Genomic DNA, 18,060 nt, shown 5'->3' with positions numbered 1-18,060 from the left:
TAATTTCCATAACACTTGCAAATCCTGGAGAGCTGTTGCCAGTCAGTGTCCACAATACTGACCTAGATGGACTAATGGTTTGACTCAGGGTTGCTGCCTTTGGCCAGGCAAATACAGGACAGATTGGGGGTGGAATAGGGGGTGGGGGCTAAAATGACTTTACCTGGTGAAGAAATGACTTCAGAGCAATCCATGACAATGACACACATGGCTCACCGTGTTTTATTCAACGAGAAAAATAACAAAAGCACTATAATGGACGAGTGTAAGAAAAATATTGAATGCTACAAGTGTAGCTGGGCTTTGTAATGCTCACTGGTTTGCTGCTTCCCCTTCAGAAACCGCCTTGTCTGTCTTGATGGCAACTTCCAGGCAACTCTATTACTCCTTTAAACTCGTTGTGTATTTAAGCAAGTAAACTCATCGAGCTTAATCAAATGTCCAAGGGCCAATGAACATCATTAGTGTATTTAATAACATTGCCATTTAATAAGCTAAACTATTAAGCCCTCTTTTTCAAAAATAGATTTCATAAATCCAAGTAAATAATTATTTTCACAATATACAAAAAGAAGCATGCATCTACCTGCACACTTCCATTTGCCCTACATAGCTGCCTACATAGCTGGCTTGCCATCTCCCAGCTCTTTAGCATGCCTCCTTCCCTTCCCTTTGTGGTGCCCAGCTCTCTGTCCATGTTCAGTTCTCCTTGCCAATCTCTGAACAAGAAGCTGGAGAGTCGGGTTATTAAAAACCCAGCAATGCTTTTCTTGTATTTTCAAACTCCCCTGGCTTTTGAGCAGTTAGGGATCCTGTTATGTATTGAGTTGAATAGGATCCAAAATGCAGCAGTCTGATTGGTCCTAGAACAATAGGATCCAGAATGCAGCAGTCTGATTGGTCCTAGAACAATAGGATCCAGAATGCAGCAGTCTGATTGGTCCTAGGACAATAGGATCCAAAATGCAGCAGTCTGATTGGTCCACAGGAGCCACCCAATCCAGCTCCAGGTGGAAGTGAATCCGCAGCCTGATTGGCCTACAGGAGAATCCCGGAATTAGCCAATCACATGGGGCCCATTGTGTAAATAATGTATATAAAGCAGACATTCTGGGGGAACTTCCATTCTTCCTCCCTACTATGAGCTGAATAAAGAGCATGAAATCCACTCTCGACTCCGAGTATATTTCAGGGTTTCTCTGGCCGCCAACAACGCCTTAACCCCTTGCCCCTAAAGCGAAGAAGTTGAAGAATGACAAAGGGAGAGTGTGGTAGATCACTACCAGTTTTTGATACTGGATAGTAGATCACAGCCTACTTGAACCCGGACATGCCTGGACTAGATGATCCTCAGGGTCCCTTCCAACTCTACAATTCTATAATACAACAAAGAGCACCTCCTTTCTTTGAATGGCTAGTTATGGCCCCCACAAACGTGTCTAGTCTGTGACTGCATTTTGGAAATGTGCTTGTTTGGCAAAGAGCTACAGCACATTGGTAGAATCCTCTCTGCATGGACAAAGGCCGGAGGTCGAATTCCCGGCATTTCCAGCTGGGCTGAGAATGGCTCTGCCCAAAGCCACGGAGAGCTGCTGCCAATCCGTGTTGATGCTACTGATCTAGGTGTGTCAAGACTCTGCTAAGTTCATGATTGGGAAATAATTGCCGAAGCTGCCTGAAGATGAGTCAGTCTCCGCAAAGGATCAACCTGTTTCAGAGTTCCAGTAAGTGATTTGGGATGTAAATGAGGAGTTTTGAGATGGCTCTTCCATTCGTTCTCCTTCCAAGTACCACATTTCAACAACATGGACGCCTCTCTGTGTACTGGAACCAAAGGGTTCTCAACAGTGGATTGCAAAACCCTTGGTAGAACAAGTTTGGGAACTTTGGGAGCTGGGGATCCTTTCTGTACAGCTGAGCTCACCACCTTCTTGCTAATGGGATTTCGCCTATCAAAGGGACGGATGGGCCAATTTGTCTACTTCTGTTTCCTTCGGTTATCCCTTCCCCCCGTCTCAAATCCAGCTCCCAGCATGTCCACAACAGTTCGCATATCCGGCGCTGTGGTGCAAAGATCCCTCCGGCGGGGGACCCCCCCCATTTCCCAGAGTTGCTGACTTTTTTAAAGCGGGGGAACCCCAAAGTTGCTGACCTTTTTCTAGGGAGCTGCCACCACACCAAGACATTATCTCTGCTTGGGAAAAGAAAACAGGAAACATGAACAAAGAACCAGTAAACAGTTAGGATGCAGCTTGACTGTATCAGAAAGGCACCCAGCCAATTTGGTTGCCCCTAAATATTCCTGCAGACATTTCTGAGATCAAGGTCTTTCTAACGAGTGGCTTTGTTAATTGTCTTCCTTTAAATGTTGTGATGATCCTATGCCCTTTTAAAATGTGGTTTTTGGGGGGTGCGGGTTATTACGGTTGTTGTTTTTATTTTGATTATGTATTTCGTTGTTTTATATTTTGATTTTATTCAGTGAAGTGCACCAAGACCTTGGGGTATAGTGCGGTATATAAATTCAAAAATTCAATTAATAATAATAATAATAATAATAATAATAATCCCACTTCCTACCACCCACATGCCCCTTTTTGTCCCTTCACACTGGCATGTTTTACACCAGCTTTCTTTCAATTAGCATAAATAGATAAAACTGGAAGGGGTGGGGGAGAGGTAGCAGTGAGAGAAGACAGACAGACCCCCCCCCCATATCCTATGCCTTCCTGTAGCAACACTCAGAAGGAAATCTGTCTCTGTATACAATTGGGCTTACTCTCAGGTGCATTTACATAGGATTATCTTTGCTGCAGGAATTATACCTTTATATTGCTTTTAATCATCACCTGCCCCAGGAAGGTGACTTTTGCAAAATGAAATCGCACGGCTGCGTTGCAAGATCAGAATAATAGTAATTATTATAATAATAATACTTTATTATTTATACCCCGCCCATCTGGCTGGGTTTCCCCAGCCACTCTGGGCGGCTTCCAACAGAATATTAAAATACAATAGTCTAATAAACATTAAAAGCTTCCCTAAACAGGGCTGCCTTCAGATGTCTTCTAAAAGTCTGGTAGTTGTTCTTCTCTTTGGCATCTGATGGGAGGGTTTCCATGGGGTGGGTGCCATTACTGAGAAGGCCCTCCGCCTGATTCCCTATAACTTGGCTTCCCGCAGTGAGGGAACTGCCAGAAGGCCCTCAACGCTGGACCTCAGTGATCGGGCAGAACAATGGGCATGGAGATGCTCTTTCAGGTATCCTGGACCAAGGCCGTTTAGGGCTTTAAAGGTCAGCACCAACACTTTGAATTGTGCTCAGAAACGTACTGGGAGCCAATGTAGGTCTTTCAAGACCAGTGTTATGTGGTCCCGGCGGCTGCTCCCAGTCACCAGTCTAGCTGCCGCATTCTGGATTAGTTATTTCCTAGTCACCTTCAAAGGTTATTAAGCCGCCACCTGATTGTCATCCTGCTCAAATCACTCTTGGGAATAGGCTGGACCAGTTCTAGTCCTAGAAGGTTGAAAGGGCTGTTTAGCGGTGGCAGCGAAGCTAAAGACGAAGTCTAACTTTCTCTGCCTGGCTTCCTGCCCTCCCTCGACTGTTGCAGTGCAGGCTAGTAGGCATGGATACAAGAAACACAACTAGAAATCACGGTAACTTTGGCTCTTAATCATTGCACAAGAGTGGAAGGTGACAAAATGAAAGGTGTTTCCAGACGCATATGGAATTTGGTCAGGATTAATGACTTCCCATCAGGAAACAGGTTGTATGGTAATTCTGGGTGGCACCCAATCACTCCCTCATAAGCAGCTGAATCTTGTGTCATCACCATCGCTGAAATCCAGACTCAGGGAGGTATATATAAACAGTGCCAGGAGAGCCCTACATCACATCCACGGCTAGGAATCAGCTGGCAAGCTCGGTGAGTCTCTTTCTCATAACCCCTCTCTTTAGAGAAATGTTGCGCCAAAACCTGTCCTCCAGTGATTGCAGTAACCGGTACATGGTGCCGCCCCTGGAAATGTCTCAGAAAACTTCCACAGGTCCAAAACACAGTGGCTGGAGTCAGGGGTGGAGGAAGGGGGTTAAGGTGGGGGTGTACCGCCCTGGGTGTCTTCGCTGAGGGGGGCGACATTCGGCAGTTGCGGGTGGGCAGCATGCCAAATGTCCGCCATCAGCGACTCGTTCCGCCCCTGGTTGCAGGGCACGCGTGCTGCTCCATGCATCAGAGTGGCTATCCTGCAACTGGGAGGGCACCCTCCGTGCCCCGCCCCCCTTGGGTGCGTGCCCGCCCTGGGCAGTGGGGTAAAATGTTCCGCTGCTGGCTGGGGTTGCCTTTAGATGTCGCATAAGGTCTGTTAGATAGATAATACTTTATTCGGCCATAAGCCCACAATATAAAACAAATCAATAGATAAAGGTCTGTTCTAAAAGTGTTGGAGTGGCTACTGGTCTGTTTCTGGGCCCAATTCAGGGCCGCCCATTTGTGTTTAAAATCCTAAACGACTTAGGTGCCAAATATCTGAAAGGCCCTCTTCCTCCTTAAAGGACCACCCCCCCGGGAATAAAATGAGCAGAGGTGACCCTTTTAGTAGCTCCCCCCTCCCTCAGAGGTTTGGGGTGGTGGTCCCCCAGGAGAGGGCCTTCTCTGTGGCAGCCCCTAAAGTTGTGGAATTCCCGCCTCGCAGAGGTTCATCTGGCTTTTCGCTTCCCGGTAAACCCTCAAACTATCTAAGTTTTGGCAATATGTTTTTAAGTGGCCAAAAGGGGACTTTGGCAAACCCAACCGCCATTGAACCAAATGCGTTTTGACTATACGTAATTTTGGCTTTAGGCGCAATTGCTGGAACGTAACCCCTGTGTAAATTGCAGGCTTACTGTACAACTTTACAGCTTTCTTCACCTGGCCTTTGACACCCAAGGTGTGTGTTTTCTGGTTCCACCTGTTCCTGTGCCTGTAATCTGATTTAACTGTTTTTTAAATCTTAAATGGTTGTAACTTGGTGGTAAAGGGCCAGTTATAAATGTGGTGGCGATTATGACGATGGTAGTAGTAATAGTTTCTCAAATGTTTCCTTGCCAAACAAAAGAGGCTCCTGCTTTTCTGCCTCATTTGCAGAGTCCTTTAGGAGGTCTTTATAATTTTGGAGAGTTAGGTGATGATTTTACCTAACCTAGAGTTCTGTGAGAGGAACCAGGGGTCTGGGCATGTTCCTCTAGGGCTCTGCAGCCTCCACAGCTGTTTGTACAACAACATCTGGTGTGGACAGCCCTGCCACGTATTCCTGTGGAACATGACTGAAACATAGGAACAAGGAGAGACTTCCAGCCTTAACAATCTACAATTGCCATGGTTCTTTCTTTGCAAGGGGTGATGGGCAGAAAGCCATGACTGTTCTAAGTACTATCATAGTATTGTCAATGTATAGTCTTTTGGAGAACTGAGAAATCGAAAGGGACACATTCACACATCCTTAGCTGCTGCTGGTGGCTGAACTGGAATATCTTGCTGGCTTGCGGCTTCCTAAATTCTTCATAGCTTTAGTGGCCGAAAAGGCCCATGATTATGAACATGTTTCTGTTGAGATGTGTCCAAGGGGAACGGGGGCAATTGGCAGCCCCCCAGCTGCCTCCAGCCCACCAGCCGGTTGCTGGTCAAACTCCAGTCCTTGGTTCTGCATCAAACTGTGACTCAGGGCTTCAGAAACCTTTCAGAAGCTGAGCACGCAAGCCAGCAGAGTAAAAAAACCTCTTCGCAACAGAAGGGCAGATAGAGGCATATGTAAAGCATATTCACAGCAGTTTATTTAGCATACATCAGGACAAAGAAAAACATGTCTGCTCTCCTTGCATGTCCAAAGCAAGAAGCATAAGCAAAAGCTACACACAAACGGAAGTTCCCAGCAAGCTGTGCTGGAATGTAAACAGGCATGTGACACACAACAGTCATGCCTGTTCCTCTTAAGGTGGAACGGAATATCTTAACAGTTTCATGCATATGCCTGCCTCTTCCAGGTCAGCAGAGATTGCAGAGAATGGCAACCCATCCTCCAAGTAGCCACCAACACCCTCCGGTTACCCATCCAAAGGCTCCAGCCACATCAGATAGTTTGCCTCACTGCACTCTGGAGTTGGCGCTCGAGATCATTGTGAACATCTACCATCAGTTCGCTCCTCGGGAAGGCAAGGATGACTTCTTGAGCCTCAAGGACATGACGGAGCTTCTCAAGAGCCAAGCTCCCACTTTCCTGGCTGCCTGCGTGAGTGAAACCAAAGGAAATGGCGTTGTTGTTGGTGCAAATGTGTTTGCAAAAAATCGGGAGTCAGGTTGTTGTTGTTGTTTAGTCGTTTAGTCATGTCCGACTCTTGGTGACCCCCTGGACCAGAGCACACCAGGCACTCCTGTCTTCCACTGCCTCCCGCAGTTTGGTCAGACTCATGCTGGTAGCTTCGAGAACACTGTCCAACCATCTCGTCCTCTGTCGTCCCCTTCTCCTTGTGCCTTCCATCTTTCCCAACATCAGGGTCTTTTCCAGGGAGTCTTCTCTTCTCATGAGGTGGCCAAAGTCTTGGAGCCTCAGCTTCAGGATCTGTCCTTCCAGTGAGCCCTCAGGGCTGATTTCTTTCAGAATGGAGAGGTTTGATCTTCTTGCAGTCCATGGGACTCTCAAGAGTCTCCTCCAGCACCATAATTCAAAAGCATCCATTCTTCGGCGATCAGCCTTCTTTATGGTCCAGCTCTCACTTCCATACACCACTACTTGGAAAACCATAGCTTTAACTATACAAACCTTTGTTGGCAAGGTGATGTCTTTGCTTTTTAAGATGCTAGCTTTCTTGTAATGTTGGAGCCATGCAGATGACCTGTTTGCCGAGAGTTCATCCTGATTTGCTTGCAGAAAGGTGATGCAGAGGTTAGATGAGACCTGGTCTTTACTGAGTTTCCCAAGAAAATTGATGGACTGTTAAACCACCCTGGGAACTGTAGTGCTGTGAGGGGAAAAGAAGGTCCCTTAGCAACTCTCAGCACCTTTAACCAAACTGTGGTCCCCAAGGAACTATTGGGGGCCCACTTAAAATCCCCGATTCTTCCTTTGAAGCCTTCCCTGCCACACCAATGCCCCACATTATGTATGATGTCAGTTGCAGGGCTGTTGGGCATGGCTTCCCCCAAAAGGCCATGTGGGGCCAAATGGGGAGGCCTGGGGGTAAGCTTTTAGTATGCACTTACACCCCTCCTGCCATTCTAGATATAGGTAGCTGTGTTGGTCTGCCATAGTTGAAACAAAATTTAAAAAATCCTTCCAGTAGCACCTTAGAGAAGTTTGTTATTGGTATGAGCTTTCGTGTGTATGCACACTTCTTCAGATACAGTGGTACCTCAGGTTACGAACTTAATTTGTTCTGGAGGTCCGTTCTTAACCTGAAACTGTTCTTAACCTGAGGTACCACTTTAGCTAAAGGGGCCTCCCGCTGTCACCACACGATTTCTGCACTCATCCTGAAGCAAAGTTCTTAACCCGAGGTACTATTTCTGGGTTAGCAGTGTCTGTAACCTGAAGCATCTGTAACCTGAGGTACCACTGTACACTGAAAGAGAAGTCACTAGAACCTTACATATAGTGAGAGGGTGGGGAGGGTGTATTCCTCAGAAGGGTGGTGGGAGTGGGACTTATTACCAAACTCAAAACCATGGAGAGACCTGGTCTGAATAGAGACATTGGATTCTTATCTCATTATACATGATAAAGCTATTTTTGGCCATCTCACCCCTTGCTTTTTCCTGTAAGACCAATTGCAGTCGTTAACAGTCGTCAACTGATTTATCACACCTATCAGCCAATCACCCATTCCCAACACCCTTCTGAGTAATACCCCTCCCCACCCTCTCACTATATATAAGGGTCTAGTGACTTCTGTTTCAGTGTATCTGAAGAAGTGTGCATGCACACAAAAGCTCATACCAATAACAAACTTACGTTGGTCTCTAAGGTGCTACTGGAAGGATTTTATTTTATTTTATCCCTCCTGCAAAATACTGACAGGACTAATCAGGAATAATCTTCCAGTATACCTGAAAGAACATCTCCACCCCCATCGTTCAGCCCGGACACTGAGGTCCAGCACCAAGGGCCTTCTGGCAGTTCCCTCACTGCGAGAAGCGAAGTTACAGGGAACCAGGCAGAGGGCCTTCTCGGTAGTGGCACCCTCCCTGTGGAACACTCTCCCTCAGATGTCAAGGAGACAAATAACTTATACGACTTTGAGAAGAAATCTGAAGGCAGCCCTGTTTAGGGAAGTTTTTAATATTTGATATTTTTTCGCTTTCTATTATTATTATTATTACAGTGGTACCTCGCAAGACGAATGCCTCGCAAGACAAAAAACTCGCTAGACGAAAGGTTTTTCCGTTTTCGATTTGCCTCGCAAGACGAATTTCCCCTATGGGCTTGCTTCGCAAGACGAAAACGTCTCGCGACGTCTAAAAACAAAGACATGTTTTGTTTATAAAGTTAATTTATTTTCCCTTCAGTTTTTGAACTGCTCTTTACAGTATGTGTGACTTTAAAGAGCAGTTAATAAACTGTTGTTGTACCAAATTTGGCTTTGTTTAGACCTTTTTTGACCATAGGAACGCATTAATTGATTTTCAATGCATTCCTATGGGATTTCGTGCTTCGCAAGACGAAAAATTCGCTAGACGACAAAAATTGCGGAACGAATTAATTTCGTCTTGCGGGGCACCACTGTATTATTATTATTATTATTATTATTATTATTATTATTATTATTATATTGTTGGGAGCCGTCCAGAGTGGCTGGGAAAACCCAGCCAGATGGGAGAGGTATAAAAATAAATTATTATTATTATCTACACTGGTCAGTTAAAACGTTAAAAATATGTTATAAAAATGTGACACCAGTGGGCGCTATAGAACAGCAATCTGTCATCAATGGAAAATTGCCTTGAGAGTTATATCATGGTTGTTTTTTTTAAGTGGTGAAGGATGATGGAAATTGTAGTCCAGCCATATCTGGTCCCCTAAGGTCAAAGAATAAGGCAGATCATGATGTTTTCAGAAGAGCATTTGCCAACCAAAGTTTCATCTAGTTCTCCCCATCTTCCCTTACAGAACAGAAACCGCCCAGACTACATGAAAGAGCTCTTCAAAAAGGCAGATGTTGACAAGACCGGACAACTGACTTTTGAGGAGTTCACCAAAGTGTTTGCTTTCCTGGTAGACGATGCCCATCGCCTGAGTCACGGCGAGGACCGATGTGGCCCAGACCACGATTGAGCTCCCCCCATAAACTGGTACTGCCTGTTGTAAAAGCTGCCAAATAAAGGATTTGCACGAGACATGTGACCCTAAAGCATCTGTTCATAGAATGTGGGCTGCCCATGCAATGTGGGCTGCCCAACCTCTGTTGAAAAACTTCCCATGAAGGTAATCCCACCACTTCTCAATGGAACATACCTTTAAAAAAAACCCAAATCCATTACCATGAATTCATAGTAGGAAAACACACACACATAGAATAGAATGGCTGATCATAACAGGAAAAACCAGCAGTACCATTACATACACCGGCCTATAAAAAGTAACATTGTTATTATTTTTTACAGAAGGAAATGCTTAATTCTGTAATAATCAAAATGCAAACGTATTTCCTCAATTCCCCCAATTTCCAGGGGTTCCAGGAGTTTACCCAGGGTTCGTCTTCCTTGGAATAAGGGACAGCAGAGACTGTGGTGTCTTTAAGATATATGGTTTATTCACACATATATACAGCCTGAGTCATGGATAGGCAAACTAAGGACCGGGGGCCGGATCTGGCCCAATCGCCCTCTAAATCCGGCCCGCGGATGGTCCGGGAATCAGCGTGTTTTTACATGAGTGGAATGTGTCCTTTTATTTAAAATGCATCTCTGGGTTATTTGTGGGGCATAGGAATTCGTTCATTTCCCCCCCTTCAGAATATAGTCTGGCAGTGGACTGGCCCCCTGCTGAAAAAGTTTGCTGACCCCTGGCTGAGTCTACGATGGAGGGGCTCGCAGCATTAACAGCCCAAGAGGTTCTTGCTTCTCACATAGCCACAGCCTTGGATTCAAGCCGAAATCAGGCATGGCTCTGACTCTGGCTTCCCAGCCTGCTACTGGCTTTGTCTTTCTCACCACCAGTTAGTTGAGGAAGGCCGCCCCCTCCAGCCATTTGCCCTGTGCTGCTGAGCCACTTCTTTTGTTATGTTAATAACCCATACTTAGGCCATTACCACACCAGGAAGATAGCCTGGCTATTCCAGGAATTGCAACCCTGCTGGATGCAAAGTTTAGAAGGGGTCACACGCATAACAGCTGATTCCCTGCTCCCCCCAAAAAAACAACAACACTACCTCTCTCCAAGAACAAGGTATCTGTTCCCAGATGAATGAACAGGCAGCAGAACGCAGCTTCCCTGTAGAACAATAACAGGTAAGTTAACAAAGGCATTAGAACACACACAATCAATGAATGTTAGAAGGATGTTGGAATGAAGTTATATGGCTTTAGCAGAAATGTTATAAAGGATTAAGTAGAAATAGATTGTTAATTGGCTAAAGGAGGATAAGTAAAGTTAGATTATGTCAAGACAAATTATAGGGCAAAAACTGAGAAAGATGGAAAGGATTTGCTGAAATAGCTAATTGAACTAGAATACAAAAAAGGGAGGTGTGAGGAGGTCAACGAAACAAGCAAATGAAAGATAAGTTATGGGAATATTCGTTGTGTTTTTAATTGTTTTTGTTTTGTTAAGATAAGTAATGTTTTTGGGTTTTTTTTCTTTATTGTGATGTGTTGTTTTGTTTGTTTAATCTTGTGTCTTCTTTTTTTTCTTTCTGTAATCCGTAAATCTTTAATAAATATTATTTTTTTAAAAATAAAATAGAACACACACAATCAAAAACATTAACACTTTTCATCCAACCCCAGTACAGTCATACCTCAGGTTACAGACGCTCCCGGTTGCCCGTTTTTGGGTTGCGCACCATGCCAAACCTGGAAGTACCAGAATGGGTTACTTCCGGGTCTCGACAATTGTGCTTTGCGCATGCGCCGAATCGTGACCCGCATGTACACAGACGGGGCGCTGTGGGTTACGAATGTGCCCCCCGCACGGATCACGTTCGCAACCCGAGCGTCCACTGTATAGTAACAGCTTATTCCTTTCAAGCAAGTTTCCAATCCATCAGAATCTCTCTTCTTCTCCAGTCCCAGTTCTGCGTCTCCACAGTCCCCACACTTGGCACTATTAAAAGTTTACTGTCCACACACTCTCACTGCGCATATACTTGTGTGTAGGTAAAACCTCTTTCAATTGTTCAGCAGAGTAATCTTCCCGGAAGCAGCGGACAACAACTGAAGTGGTTTTAAAGATGACTCGCCAAACTCTGTGACGTCTCGGTCAAGAGATTTTATTCCCTGACCGGGTACAGGCGTTACGGTAGCAAAGATATTTTTCAACTGTTAATATAAACAGCAATTAACAGCATGCTTTCAAACAAAGTCTCTCTTCTCTCCTGCATGCCCTTAAATTACAGGAACGGTCCTTCAGCAGATTTTACAGGCAGTACTCTTTGGTCAGAAGCCTGCAAAAAATGAAGCCAAGTGGCCTTCTTTTTATTGGCACTTCCAGTTGATGCTAATTAAGCTCAGAGTGCCACTCCCATATATAAAGGAATGTTCTGGAACCTTCTAGAACCTTCTACTTGTTTCTGGTGGAATGATTCTCTAACAGGCACATCAAAGAGGATGAGTTTCTGATATGTTTAAGTCAGGATGAAAGCTTCCGTAGCAGAGTTGCATTACACAAAGGTCTTGCTCATTCTTCGCCTTGTTCCAATGTAACGCAGAGGCATTCTGAGACACACGGTTATTGGAACAATTCCCAAACACCATGAAATAGTTCCTATAACGGCTGACATGCAAAAAGCATCCATCAACAGCTGCTCAAAAAGCAAGACAAAATTTCAGGAAGGATTCGTGCAGTAAAAGGCAAAGGGACCCCTGACCATTAGGTCCAGTTGTGGCTGACTCTGGGGTTGCGGCGCTCATCTCGCTTTACTGGCCGAGGGAGCTGGTGTACAGCTTCTGGGTCATGTGGCCAGCAGGACAAAGCCGCTTCTGGCGAACCAGAGCAGCGCACAGAAATGCCGTTTACCTTCCCACCGGAGCAGTACCTATTTATCTACTTGCACTTTGAGGTGCTTTTGAACTGCTAGGTTGGCAGGAGCAGGGACCGAGCAACGGGATCTCAGCCCATCGTGGGGATTCGAACTGCTGACCTTCTGATCGGCAAGCCCTAGGCTCTGTGGTTTAACCCACAGTGCCACCCGCATCCCAACTTATTATATATATAAGACCTTAACATTCTTATTACACTTATCAAGAGTCCAAGTTCACAAAGTTCTCGGTCCAAGTTGGCTGGGCGAGGAGGAGTGGTGGGAGGCAGCAGCAGGGAAACCCCAAAGGGAATCCCCAGAGGTAATGGGATACCAAGGAGAGATCAGAGGGAGAAGACTGGGAGGAGGTGCCAGATACTTGAAGGGGCAACAGGGTGAAGTGTGCGGGAAGAGCCTGTGATAGGGAGCAGTTCAGACTCCAAGGCTGAAGAAGAGAAGGGGGTGGGTGGGTCAAGGGGCTGCTGAAAAATCTCCCTCTCTTGCTACGACGGTGTGATGGCCTGGGATTCGGACTCAGAGGCTGAACCTGAGGAATCCCAGCCTGCACAGGAGTCCCCGCCTCCAGAACCAGCTGAGCCAGAGCTGGGGCCTGAGCCTGAAGGGTCCTCACCTGTGCTGGATCCTCAGGTGCAGGCACCAGCTGAGCCTGCTCTGGCTCCTGAGGTGATGGAGGACCCAATGCCTGCAGGTGCTCCACTCTCAGCCCCGTCAGAGGAAGGTGAGGTTGCCTCTGGGTCCGGTAACCCTCCAGTCTCTCTTGAGCTGCAGAGGCTCAGGGCAGAGAGACGGAGGGAACTAAGTTCCCGCAGGAGGAGTGCTCCCCACTCCAGGCCAGGAGAGGCGAGTCACCTGTGGATCGGGGCTGCCCTATGCCTTGGGGCAGATAAAAGCAAGTCAGCCCAGTCCCAGGTTGCGGGAGCAATGTTGTTGCTAGCCTGTTCCTGCCTGCACCCTGTCCTGCTCTTCTGCCAGAGTTCCTGACCCCACCCGACTTCCTGCCTTGGACCAGCTACAGCTTTGATGGACAGCCTCCATACTGCACCATCGACCTAGGACTGGACTCAGACCTCGGCTCTCGGTTATCCTCCGGGTCCAGCACAGACAAGTTCCTCTCCCCCTTGGTCTCCAAGAATGTGCAGGATAATGAGGAAGGCAGAGCAGGGACCAGAGGTGTGTAGACACATGTTGAGGCTGCTTGGGAAACATCTGGGAGAGACCACTGGGAGAATACTGGCGGCCAGAAGTTGGAAAGGCGAAATAACATCAACAATAACAGAAATGGCAAACACTCATGATAGGGTATTTTCAACTAGCAAACTGGAAAAGTCAGGGGAACCTTAAATCAAAAAGTATATGGAGAATGGAAAATATTTAAGGAATACATAAGACTATTATAAAAATGATACCATCCTAGCAGAATTGAATGATATTTGTGTATAATAAATAAACGTCTTAGAGGAATATATGGAAAAAGATATAAAACAAACTGTGTGATAAAATCAAGACAAAAGAAAAAGTATCATGAGAACGACTGGAAGCTTTTCATAAAAGACTTTATTGGATAAGACATGATGCTATATAAATATCTGGTACTTTTAATTGCTCTTTTCCTTTTCTTTTCTTGTTACTTTTAAACGTTTTGTACTTTTTGATGTGGAGAATTCTTTTTTTCTTTTCTTTTTCATTTCTGTGCTTAACTTTGTTGTACTTACCTTTAGTGTAAGGTTGAATTTTAAACCAATAAAGATGTATTGATATATATATAAAAGGGAAACATCTGGGAGAGACAGAGCCTTAGGGAGGTGTGGAAGGCCGGAACCTCCAGTCCTGGCAACTGCTCCATAGGGGCAAGACCTACTGAGAAATGTTGCTGAGGCCACGAGGCCGAGTGGTACGTTTGTTTCCTTGGATAAAGAGTTAATTTCGCTGACAACGGAGATCTTCCTCCTTTATTGCTGACCTGCATCTGACTCCAGCCCTGACCAAGAGCAACAGAAGAGCAGGCAGAACATGTGCTGCAGGTCAGGAAATCAGGATGCTCGTTTGGTTAATGACAAGCATCAAGGAAACTGGGTGCTTTGTGCAAGATTGTCATCATACCGTGACAACGATCTGAGCCACTAGATGGTGCAAGAGGTACATGCATTGAGCTTGGCTAGGATGTTTGATTAATGGGCTGTCCTTCCAAAGGAGGCGTGCAAGAAGGATTGGTTTTGGGACTTGTGCTTTTAAACATGTTGACCTGGGGTCAGGGGCGAGCTGTGAGATAGCCAAGTTTCCTGATGCTGCTGAATTGTTTAAGGTGCTGATAACACCACCAGGAAGAGTCCAGGAATTTTGTGGATCCATTATTTTACACACACACACACACACACACACACACACACACACACACGAGCAGCGATAATTAGAGCGCTACCCAATTTATTAGGACAGCCTGTGGTAGCGCAATGCAATGTTTTCCTGGGAGTCAACTCTCTTGAAACCAGTCACGCTTCCTTCTGACTGTATCGGTTCAACACATTGAGGTTTAGCCAAAGATCTTCATCCGGCTGAAATAAATAAATAAATAAATAAATAAATTATTATTTATACCCCACCCATCTGGCTGAGTTTCCCCAGCCACTCTGGGCGGCTCCCACTTGAGTGTTAAAAACAATACAGCATTAAATATTAAAAACTTTCCTAAACTAGGGCTGCCTTCAGATGGATAGCTGCTTATTTCCTTGGCATCTGATTGGAGGATGTTCCACAGGGTGGGCACCTAACTTCTCGCAATGAGGGAACCGCCAGAAGGCCCTCAGTGCTGGACCTGTGTCTGGGCTGAACGATGGGGGTGGAGATGCTCCTTCAGGTATACAGGACCGAGGCTGTTTAGGGATTTATAGGTCAGCACCAACACTTTGAATTGTGCTTGGAAACGTACTGGGAGCCAATGCAGATCTCTCGGGACCAGTGTTATATGGTCCCTGCAGCCACTCGCAGCCACCAGCCTAGCTGCCACATTGTGGATTAATTGCAGTTTCTGGGTCAAATGTTTCAAAGGTAGCCCCACGATGAGCACATTGCCCCACCCTTAGCTTTTAATTAAAAACACTGACAAAATTTGTAAGAAGTGTTCCCATTTAAACTGCAAGAGTGAAGTCGGAAGTCCATTGAAGGAAAGGAAATACAGCTGGCTGGTCCAGGGAGTTGATCAGTGCCTCTTTGCGAGATGGGGTGGTCTCTCCCTGTTTGGAGACGGTGGTGGTAAAGCCAATCATTAAGAAAGCTTCCCTGGATTCGGAAAACCTAACTAACTACGGGCCAGTTGCTAATCTCCCTTTCCTGAGCAAGGTTCTGGAGCGAGTGGTCGCAGACCAGAACAAGGCGTTTTCGGAAGAAACTGCTTTTCTGGATCCATTTCAATCAGGGTTTAGGCACAGAAACTGCTTTGGTCGCCCTGTATGATGACCTCTGTTGAGAGAGAGAGAAGAGAAACATGTCCCTGTTAATTCTCCTTGACCTCTCAGCAGCTTTTGATACCATCCACCATGGTTTCCTTCTGGAGCAACTCTCCAAACTAGGAGTGGGTGGCACCACTTTGGCTTCTTCCAGTCCAACTAGAATGGCCGTTCCCAGAGATTGTTGCTTGGGGAATGCTTTTCAGCCCCATGGAACCTTCAATGTGGGGTTCCGCAGGGCTCCATCCTATCACCACGTTGTTGAACATCTACATGAAACCACTGGGTGGGAGCACAGAAATGGAAACAAGAAGAATTGCTGACAAAAGAAGAATGGTGGATGAAATTGATGGACTGTGCAGAATTAGATAAATTAACAGGAAAGGTTCGAAACCTGTGTGACCAGAGATTCTTAGAAGGCTGGAGTAAATATATGAAGTATTTGAAAAGCAATTGTAATGAACAGATTATGCTAGTAGGACTGCAACAAGTTCTGTAAGGAGGACTTTTCGAAATATTACAAGAAAGATTACAAAGAGAATTATTGGTTAATGATGATTAAGAGTAATAGAGAAATTAAGAAATGCAGAATATGTGATAAAGAATGAAAAATCATCAGAGGTGGTTGATGGAAATCTAAAATATTGTATAAGATAAGACGTTTGTCAGCTTCACCTTTGATCCTATCTGCGATCCCACTCATTCAAGAGCACACTAGACACATAATCTTCTGTTTGCCGGTCAGAAGGCATGGTTGATATTTGGGCAGCTACGCCATCAAAAGAATCATCTAGGCTATTTATCATTAACATTGAAAACACAGCCTCTGAAATATTCAGGTCTCGCTGAACAAGGTCCTGTCTGAGGTGTTTTAATTGGGACAGATGGCTGGGCAAATCGCCACCTTTCTTTAATTGCAGCCTGCACAGCTTCTTGAAGAAAATCACGCTGGAACCGGCACCTTGTCTCAAACGCATCACTCTCGGTTTATGCCAAACAGCCCGTGCAGTCTCTTGACCCTCCAAGTTTACCAACAAGTGGTCTGAGACACTCAAAACAATTGTCCCCCGGGCTCTCATGTCTGCAACGTGCCACTCAGGCCATTCTTCTGCATCCTCCGGGGTAGGGGGGGGGTCATCTTCTATGGTGTGGAATAGCTTTTCCTTCTGTAAAAGTGCTTTCATTTTGACCTGCCACGTTGGCTAGGTCTCGGGCATGAGTAGAGGAAAAGAGAGAGCCATTTGGCCGGAATGTGCACAGGCCATGTCTGCTGATAATTAAAGCAAGACACTTCCCTACGTGCAACACAAATAAAGTCTTGGTGTCAGCTTCTGTGAGGGTATCAGGGGGTTGCTCGAGAGCAATCAGGCAAATGCCTCCCTGGTCAGCTGTAAAGCCTTGTTAAAGTAAAGGTAAAAGGACCCCTGACCATTAGGCCAAGTCGTGACCGACTCTGGGGTTGCGGCACTCATCTTGCTTTACTGGCCAAGGGAGCCGGCGTTTGTCCGCAGACAGCTTCCGGGTCATGTGGCCAGCATGACTAAGCCGCTTCTGGTGAACCGGAGCAGCACGCGGAAATGCCGTTTACCTTCCCGCCAGAGCGGTACCGATTTATCTACTTGCACTTTGACGTGCTTTCGAACTGCTAGGTTGGCAGGAGCAGGGACCGAGCAACGGGAGCTCACCCCATCGCGGGGATTCGAACTGCCGACCTTCTGATCGGCAAGCCCTAGGCTCTGTGGTTTAACCCACAGCGCCACCTGCGTCCCTTAAAAAAGCCTTGTTATTGGTGCCAAAAAAACCTTCACCATGCAGAGCGCCACTATTCCGTGGCTCACTCATTCACTGGCAGAATCTGAGAGTGGGCAGTCCTTAAACCTTCCCCAGCAGAGTAGTTTCTTGACGCCCAGTCTGCGCTTCCCCTCTCTGAGCGGAAGCCTACTGCGCAAGGAGAGCGTGGGTAATGGAGGACCTCTCCCCCCCCCCGCTTTGCTCAGGCAAGGTGTCCTGCCACCGCCTTGCCTCCCACGAGCCCTGCAGCTCCTCTCCGCCGGAAGCGTGGTTACTCTCCTCCGCTGTGGAGGTGCTGCTTCCCACGATCTTTGGGGGCTCTCTGTAATCCAACCGGTTTTCCCCCTCTTGCCCCTGAGCCAATGCCAATTCCCTGACAGCTTCGTTCTGGAGCTGACAGGGGCTGGGAATGAGGCCAGAGAAAGAGAGATAAGAACACTGGAATGTGAGAGGGAGGAGGGACAGCCTAGCAGCATGGCTTTAGAGAACAGAGGGCAGGCGGCAGATAGCAATGGTAATCTGATCCCTGAGCATAGTGGTCAAGGCAGGGGGAGCCTGAGCAGGGATACACAAAATATCAATCTTCGCTCAGAAACA

At 46.3% G+C, this 18,060-nt stretch overlaps 1 protein-coding gene across 1 annotated transcript; it reads left to right on the top strand.

The window, feature by feature from the left end:
• The first annotated feature begins 4,841 nt into the window (after nt 1-4,841).
• On the top strand, nt 4,842-9,368 carry LOC309359261 (protein S100-A7-like). The gene is made up of 3 exons (XM_081892727.1): nt 4,842-4,929; nt 6,023-6,267; nt 9,142-9,368. Exons 2-3 carry the CDS (start codon nt 6,043-6,045, stop codon nt 9,304-9,306), a joined length of 390 nt encoding a protein of 129 aa, XP_081748853.1. The 5' UTR covers nt 4,842-4,929; nt 6,023-6,042; the 3' UTR covers nt 9,307-9,368.
• The last annotated feature ends 8,692 nt before the right edge of the window (nt 9,369-18,060 follow it).

Source organism: Podarcis melisellensis, assembly GCF_964234715.1.
Source record: "Podarcis melisellensis genome assembly, chromosome: 16".
Taxonomy (NCBI): Eukaryota; Metazoa; Chordata; class Lepidosauria; order Squamata; family Lacertidae; genus Podarcis; species Podarcis melisellensis.
Note: the sequence above shows the minus strand (reverse complement) of the source record. Positions and strands in the feature narration are given on the sequence as shown.